This window comes from Corvus brachyrhynchos, unplaced genomic scaffold (assembly GCF_000691975.1).
Source record: "Corvus brachyrhynchos isolate BGI_N302 unplaced genomic scaffold, ASM69197v1 scaffold53, whole genome shotgun sequence".
Taxonomy (NCBI): Eukaryota; Metazoa; Chordata; class Aves; order Passeriformes; family Corvidae; genus Corvus; species Corvus brachyrhynchos.
In genome coordinates, this window is record NW_008237681.1 from 410,991 (window position 1) to 419,642 (window position 8,652).

Sequence of the window (8,652 nt, forward strand, 5' to 3'; positions counted from 1 at the left end):
TCATCAAACCAACATCAAACCACCTTCAGATTCATCAGGAGACTAGAACAGTACCTGCCGTTTTTTTTTTTTTTTAAATGAGCTACATTCCCAGGAATTTGAGTTCATCAGGGACATCAAAATATTTGATGCATTTTCACTCTAGAGCACTTTTTAAAAACTATGTAACTCTGCAGTGGTCCTGTGATCTTCAGTGAACGTCTCAATCTTTTGTAATACTGCTAACTGCGTTCAGGTTTCTTGAGACAAACAATGGTTACTATTTATCAGATGAAAAGCATGAGGGGAACTACTATTCTGCAACCTCCTCTATTGTGCTGCATTGCATTCTGATAAGGCAGGAGATAGTGCCACATTGATCAGCCCTGCTGTACACTCACTGCAGATACGCTGTGCAAAATTTTAGGTCAGTAAGAGACAAAGCAGTTAGCTTAAATTTGGGGATGTTGCTGCCTTTTTGCTTTTTTGTTTTTTCTTTTTTAACACTATGTCTAGTAAACTTGTTTCCCTCCCAATAGTAAAGGTATGAAGGTCTAAATGAATAGAGCACAATATCTTGACAGAATGACTCCTGTTCCTCGTTGTGCAGCTACTAGCCAGAGAAAACCAAGCCATGAAGAAACTGAAGTATGGATGCCCCAGTGCTTGAGTATTCTGCGGTTTCTAGTGTCATCTTCTTGCCTTTCTTTCTTTGAGAAAATTGGAAAGTAGGTGTTAGAATCTTATATGCTACAAAACACTGCATTCAGCACTGGCTTTCTGGCTGTGGCTACCCTGTGCTGTAGCTGCACATTATCACTCTGCAAAGGGACAGCAGACACTGGCCCTCCTTTTCCCCCAAGCTGTCATATAAACTGTCTTTTCACAAGGCTGAATGTGCTGCTCCTGTGACTGAAGAGTTCAGACCAAATTTGCTGTACTTTTATCAAACAAAATATTACAATGGGATTGTCAAATCCTTACAGAAGTTGTGGAGAACCCTTGGTGGTGGTGCTCTCCTTTTGTGATCTACAAATATGTGTGTAGGTGGGGTTTTTTATTTGATTTGCTTTTTTGGAGGGAATTGAAAAGTCTAGGAAAGAGGCAGAGTTATCCTGTGTATGCCAGTCGATTAATTCTCTTTTTTTTCTTTTGTCTGGACCTTTTTACTCCATTTTACTGCCGATCCCAAAGTCATAAGTAGGGTATTGGAATGTAGATCAAGAACTGTACCTCTGTTGTGGGAATATGACACTTTGATTAAGAGTTATATCAGACACTGTGCCATTTCAAAATCAGACTTGCAGCAGATGCAGAGAAAAGGGTGAAATGCAAAATACTTTTTTTGTTGATTCAAATTGAAGAGTGATATTGAATTGGAAAATGAATTGTGCTCTTCTGCTTAGCACTGACAGATCTATGTTTTCTGTCTCCTGTGCCCCTCGTAGGGCCATTCCCATCCCTGCTCTTGTAGCCTGCTTTCTGCCAGCCCTTCTCTCTACTTCATAGTATTACAGACTATATTTTGATATTTCATTCTTCAGCCAATGGCCAGTCCTGTGTCTCTTCTCTTCCTCTGCACCTTTAAACCTGTAAGAGCCTCTGTGCTTTCTGCTTCCCAGCCTCATTCTCTGCTGGAACTTGCCACACTACTCATTAATCTTTGTCTGTTTTCTGCTGTTCATCTCTGCCCAGGTCGCCCCTCAGAAGCTGTAGGCTGGAGATTGCTGAATAAAAATAATTTTATTTAGAAATCATGATTATCATATGTGAAAGTATCTTTTTTTAAGTTTATTTTCAAACGTGTTTGTCTGAACTGTGAAAGGGAAAAAAAATTGGGTGGTACTAATCTCCTTGAGGTTTTTCTGCTCGAAGAGTCAGACAACCTATGCTAAATCCACAGTGACTATTTGGTTGTAAGGGCTAAACATCTATTTCTTGGGACTGAAATCTTCCCTACCTGCAACTAATCAAAGCAGGAACAGATTAAGCCATTTGTGAACATGTAGGAAGTTCCTCAGGAGTTGTTCTTGATTATGGTGGTTATAATGCCAAGATTGTGGGTTCAGTCCCAGTATGGGCCATTCACTTGGGTTGGACTCGATGATCCTTGTGGGTCCTTTCCAACTTAGAATATTCTGTGATTCTATGATCTAAAGACTGGAGCAGTGAACACAGATGTGTCCGTCTTCTCTCTTCCATATCCATATACGTTTTTGGGGCAACTCTTTCTGTGTTACCCACTCCCATGGTTTCTTGAGATCTGAGTCAAAATTCCTCTTCAGCCTGCTGCTCTTCCATGACATTATGAAGAAAATAATAAAATTTCTGTGTTGTCAGTGCTGACTTCATGGAGTTTAGGTTCATCTGGGGTTCTTAAACCACACCATAAGCTTTGGATATTATCTTGCATATCCAGATCTTTTTAAATGAGCAGTTGGTACAGACAGGAAAAGAAGGGCTTTGGCTTGTGAAGAGGTTTGAAAGAGCTTCTCATCGATCTAAGTCTCTATCGTGTTTCCTCATAGGGCCTCCTGAAGAAATGTTACTCTGCCGAGGCTGCGTACCTGTTCCAGCAGGACAAGTTCTATGATGTCAGCTACGACACTGGTGACAAGTCCATTCAGTGCAGCAGACGTCCGGATGCATTCAAGTTCTGGCTTATGTGGAAAGCATTGGGAACAACAGGCCTTGAGGAGAGAGTAAACAGAGCACTGGCTTTGGCAAGGTACTGCCTCACAGTTTGGAATATGTCTAGTCTGTTAGATTGGCTGAAATGTTGGCACTGCTGACACTCCATATCCTGGAACAGACCCCTTTGTTACATTTTCCCTCCCTCCTTTTGTTTGCGTATAATAGGAGGCTTTTGTTTGCGTATAATAGGAGGAGCTAATAACAATAATAATTAGTGTCTTGCTACAATATTTAATGGTAATTATTGTTTTTAGCAATAAGTGTAGATGTTGGTAAACATAGAAATCAAAATTAGGCTATCAGTCTGTATTGTGGAACATTTATGTTATCTGAACCAGACATAGGACAGATTTACCAAAGCACCTACTTTTAGCTCAACTGCGTGTTCTGGTGTTGGTGTAAAAGAAGTCCTATGTGCCAGAATCTGAGCTGTGTCTGGAAAGAAGCAAATTTTCCTGTTCATGTCATTCCTCATGAATGAGGAAATGCAAAAAACTGACCATGGAAAACTCATATGAGGACACTTTGTTAATATTATGATCTAGTAGAGGTGTATGAAAGCAATATTGTTCTCACATATTGAGTGGTTTTTCTCCACAATTTTGCTGAAGTTCTTAATGCTTACACTATGTTCTGTTAAGGACAGAAACACCTTTTCCTTGTGACCTTCCCCATACCTCTTCACTTTCACTAAGTTTTTGGTCTTGCAGAACTGAGTTTCACAAGTGAATTCAGCAAAATTCTTGGTAAAAGGTGTTTATAAAGGGATGGTGATATCTTGGTTTCTGGGAAGAAATTTCCATACATGTGGTATTCTCTTCTCTTAGAAGAAATAATTTTGAAATAAGGTAATGGCCCATTAAAAAAGTTCACTTTAAGTAAAATGTTTGTTCAGAATTTGTACAAGATAAAGCACAATGAAAACTTAACAAAACTACCTACACACTGCCTTAAGTAAAATCATTGATATTGACATTTTACTTTTTATATGAAGTAACAAGTAGAAAAGAATTGAATGTTTACTTCAATGGAAATTAAAAGAATAGTCTCACAGTAATGAAGTTACTTAAAGAAAAAATAAAAATACCCCTGACCTAAACCCAGAGTGGATTTGAAGGGAATAAAAAGAAAGAAACAAAACCAGAAAAACTCAAAAAAGCTGTGACTTTTTCCTCTATTTTATTTTTTTAATGCTACTCATTTTTTTGGCTGGTTATGTGTTTTTTAATATCTTCTGGTTAAATTTCACCTTGTTTTTGTTGTACTGTTCTTTGTCTGTGCAGAGTAAGTAATTCTTTCCGCTATCAGTAGGAGAATTCAGCCTCATCGAGGTCACTGGCCAAGGTCATTGGACTGACTGTGTTGTGATTAATGACCTTTCTGGGATCGATATTTGTGTTTAACATTAGGATTCAGTTGGTAACACTTCTAAAGAGGGACTGGCTTTGTCTCTTCTGGTTTTTGGTTTGTTTTTCCATTAGGAAGAAATTTAATTTTTAGGCATTATCTGATGAAATAGATTCTTCATATTGCCATCTTGAGTGTGCATGGACATGGGCACTGTACCAGGTTTACTAACCACTCAGCTGTGCAGCCTTTCTCCTCATTTGTTACATTAGATGTTACTTTGATTGCAAGGGTAGTATTTCAGGGCTCCTGAACACAGGCTTGGATTAATTCTGGAATTAGTCCCCTGACTGTAGAATTTAAGGGCAAGATTTCTTTTTTTTTTTTTTTTTAGGGTGATTGCAGGCATTCTGATGCAGCAAACTTTGCCTATTGGCTATTCCTGTAATATCTGCTTGTTCTGGAGATGAATCACTCTTTCAGGGTATTAAATGTCCCAGGAACATAGTGATGCTATCTATTTGGAAAGGCTTGCTTTTAAAATACCTGGAGTAGAGCATCCAGATGATTAGTTCAGAAATTTTTTGCTTATTTTCTTCCCCCCAGTTATTTTTGATGCAGGGATGTTGCTTTATAAAGTACACTAAAAAGAAAATAGAAGTAAACTGCTTTTAGAATACAACTCTAGTTACCATATAAACACCTCTGCATCTTACGCTTCATCTTCTTTGGAGTTTTTCTGCCTGTTTCCTCTTCTGACACCCACTGTTAGCAGACATATGTCTACTTTCACGGCAGATCTCCACCCCTCATTTTCTGCAAGGCTTAATCATAGCAAATGACATTTCTCTGTGTACTTTGGTTTTCACTAGGACTGGAGCCCTTCTAACATACTACAGCTGTGACACGATAATAAAACTTCACTGTCAGCTGTGGAAAGATGCACAAAGTAAATTGCTCCACTGCCATCAAATGATCCTGGCAAGATAAATCATGGGCGATGGATTTTCTAATGGCTGCCTTCTTAGGTTATTGGCAGCGTAGTTAAGAACATGATTAACAGTGTTGTGAACCTGACCAACATCAGGTAGCCTATGTCAGATTTTATACCCAGGTCATATAAAATAAAGGCATTGGAGGTAAGAGGGAGAGGAATTAAGCATTGAGAAATGGCTCTAAAAATTCAAGACCTAAAATGAAAAAAAAAAAAAAAAAAAAAAGGAAGTGATTATGCATAGGTTTCTCTTTCATAATTTATTAAAGAAAAAAATAAATTGAAGGCTACTGTCATATAAATAACCTGCTGATGTTGCTGAATATTGGTTTTACGGCACAGAGAAGTATCTTCTAATAAACAGGACAGAAGTAGCAAGCTTGTTTGGCATAAGATAATTACCCTACAGATAATCATTCCTCTCTTTCAACCTAAATGACAGTGTGGGCATTAGCAGCCAGATAACAAACAAATGCACACAGGAGGATCTGAATGGTCATGGCAGAAACGACCAGAACCTTGACTTGCTCCAGTGAGAGGAACACCACTCCCCGAGCTGTTTGTTGTGGGCACTGGCCCTGCACCGCAGCGGTGGCTTTGCTGGGTGTGTGCTGGGAGCTAATGAGTCACAGGCACAGCAATGATAAACAGCACAGCAGCTCCCCAGGCGCTGTTCTGAAAAATGTGTGCCATCCAGGGTATTGTTTATTGCTTCCCCAGCCAGCCTGTTTCTGCAGCATGTCTGCTGAGGAGAAGGTGTTGCAGAGGCAACTGTGCTAGGGGTGTCCCTGCGGGGGCAAGTTTCGGGCGTGTGCATAGGACCAAGGGAGGTTATTTTCACATTTCTCTTTCTCAACTAAAAGAATTACTAGTGTGATGACCAGTAATGCAGCTTCAGGCAGGAAAATGCCAAACAGTGAATGCAAGAGAAGAACAGATTTGTGCACAACCAGTAAAGCACAGTTTAACTGTGTTGGGTTTATTAATGTTAGACAGCAATATCTTCGTGTAGAAGACTTAAATTTTGTTGGAGTGGAAAAGCAGCACGAATCTGTATTGAATTCTTTGAAATTTTTCTTTGGAAGGCTTTGAAGGGAGGCGAAGAAAGACAGAAGTCCCATCTATGTCCTCTTTGCTTCAGAATTCCTGTGTGATGTGTGCCATGGCAAAATTGCGGCCATGTTTTAAAAAAATTCTGTAAATAGAAGTTGTTTGTATGAAAATTTTGATTCAAACCCATTTTTCCATTGAAGGCTTCTGGGTTTTTCATGCTTGACAGGTGAGAAAGAAAAGAAATTCCCATTTTAATATGTTGTTAGCATAGGAAATCCAGGGATTGTTGTACATAAGCAGTGGCTGAACAGAAAGGTGGGCTCTTGGAATGTAGGCAGTACTGGGAAAATTGTTGAGCTTGAAGTATGTCCAGATAACCTAAGAGATCCTGGTGATAGCAGAATGCAAGAGGTGTCAGGGTGACCATGAAATAACATGTCAGCATAGTATCAGCACTTGAGAACAAGGGATAGAGGTATCAATTTGTAAAGAGCAACATCAGTGGAAATTTGCATTGGGAAAGCTCACAACCTGATGCAAATAGGATCAATTTGTGCCATGTGGCTCTGCTGAAAACCTGTGCCTGTGGACAGAATTTGGCTTCTCCTCAGTGTTCCTTGGCTTGCTGTAGCCTTCTTTTGTTTCCAGGAACTGATGGCTATTGCATTTTCACAGCAGGTAGAAACGAGGTTTAACTCTGTTGTTTTCTCAGTGTGCAAAAAAAAAAAGGGAAAAGAAATACATGTTTAAGATCCTGGGTTTTGTTGTTGTCTGTTTGTATTGTTTTGTTCTTGCTTTAAACCCCTGACTTTTTAATTACAGATATCTAGTGGAGGAAATTAAAAAAAGAGAGGGATTTCAGCTTCTTTTGGAGGTAAGTGAAAATGGAATTGAACTGTTGTTTTTGTTAGGAAGTGTCCATTGTTTGATTTTGTTCTTCTTAGTCAATTATCAATTTGTATTTAAACTATATAATCTAATAAGTTATGTTTTGGAGATCCACAGATATGATTGAACACACATAACCTGTTCTGTATTCCCTACCATCACTCTACCTAATTTCCTGGCTTCTGGTCCTGTATTGCCTCAGGGGGTGTAGATGGAGAACTTTTCTGTGAGAGTTCAGAGGCTGGCTGTAAAAAAGCAGTGCTTGCCAGACCTACAGATAAGATTGTGTGCTGGATGGAAAAATAGTTTGATCCTAAAATTGGACTTTTCATTGCTAAAGTCTGTATTTTTTTCCCTAATTCTATTTCTACTCCCATCTTCCTAAAAACCACCTAAAAGTTGTATGTTTCACTTGTCTTTACTAAACCTGTCAGCTTATTTCCTGTTTGGTGATCTTGCCTGGGGGAGAGTGAGTGAAGGGAATAGAGCTTCAGTCCTGTTTTTCCACCTGTCCTCAGCTGTTTGGTTAATAAGGCTGATGTCTGAGGATGTTGCAAAGACCTGTGATTTTTATAAAAAACTTTTGCATTGTTGGAAGTGTACTTGTATGAAAGACAGGCTGGTATGTGGGATCAGGAGGAAGAGAGTAAATGGAGGAGGATGGGAAGTGGAGTAAGTGCCACCATGAGCATTCCAGGTTAGGCTAGACAAAATAAAAAATTTGAAAAATATTTTATACTATTCACGCAATGTAACCTTTTCTCTTTAGCTTTGAAAACTGCTGATCAGTTGAAGAATTTTAGGCCAGCAGCACAGGATGGGGTTTGTAAAGTGGCAAGTCTGTTAAAAGCTGTCCATTTCTTGTTATTGTAGATCTTAGCAGAGAGCCCAGATCTGTTGTAGATGTGAAAACTCTTGGTAAGAGCAGAGGCTGCTGTGTAGTTCCTGCAGGAATGGGACACCTGGATTAAAAGTGGCTTTGAAGCTAGTGATGGAGTATGGACTATGAGAAAGAACTCGAGTTCTCTGAGTTCTTCTATGAGTTGAGAAGTTGAGCTGAGAGGTTGAAGGGGTTAAGAAAGTTTTCAGGTGTGTGGGGGGGATAAGCAATTACAATTCAAAGAAAGGCTGCTGTGAGGCAGTGAGGCCCAGCTATGCGAGCCCTTTCTGAAGGAAAGTTGGGCTTCAGACAAAAAAGTTAGGAAGATGATCCTCTGATACCTTCAGTGAGGAAAAACCTGTAACAAGAATTGCTCTATGGCCTGGAAATGCCACTTGTGCTTAAGTCATCCTGAACTCTTCTGTGATGTAATTGCTTACCTGCTTGGATAAGAGCTGTGACAAGATAACCAGAAATAGAGTGAGCGTGGCTGGGGGTAGTTTTCTGGGATGAATGGTATTTTCAGAGGGCGATGATGTATTTGATGTGTGAAAGGAAACTGAGATAATCAAGAAGGCAATGGCAATATGGTAATGTATGCCATCTGTCTGTTCCTGCCATCTGATTTTAAATAGTTTTGCAATAAACCCTGTAACAGTGAGCTAGTGCTTGTGCTTATGGGGAAGGCGTTGCCTTTTCAGGGTCTGTGTTTATGTGTGTACTCAATGCACACTCTTTGGGGAAAGAAATATGATTTTAAGAACTGATCTTTATTCCATTCAGCGGCAGCACATGGCAGGCTGGCAGCTCAGTTCCT

At 39.6% G+C, this 8,652-nt stretch overlaps 1 protein-coding gene across 3 annotated transcripts in view; it reads left to right on the forward strand.

Annotated features, from left to right (window-relative positions):
- The window catches only part of GADL1 (glutamate decarboxylase like 1), an 85,700-nt gene that overhangs the window by 37,581 nt on the left and 39,467 nt on the right, over nt 1-8,652 (forward strand). For all 3 annotated transcript variants that reach the window (XM_008631966.2, XM_017732080.1, XM_017732079.1), the window contains exons 12-13: nt 2,508-2,707; nt 6,890-6,941. In XM_008631966.2, the coding sequence (XP_008630188.1) occupies nt 2,508-2,707; nt 6,890-6,941 (252 nt within the window). The remainder of the gene's footprint in view (nt 1-2,507; nt 2,708-6,889; nt 6,942-8,652) is intronic.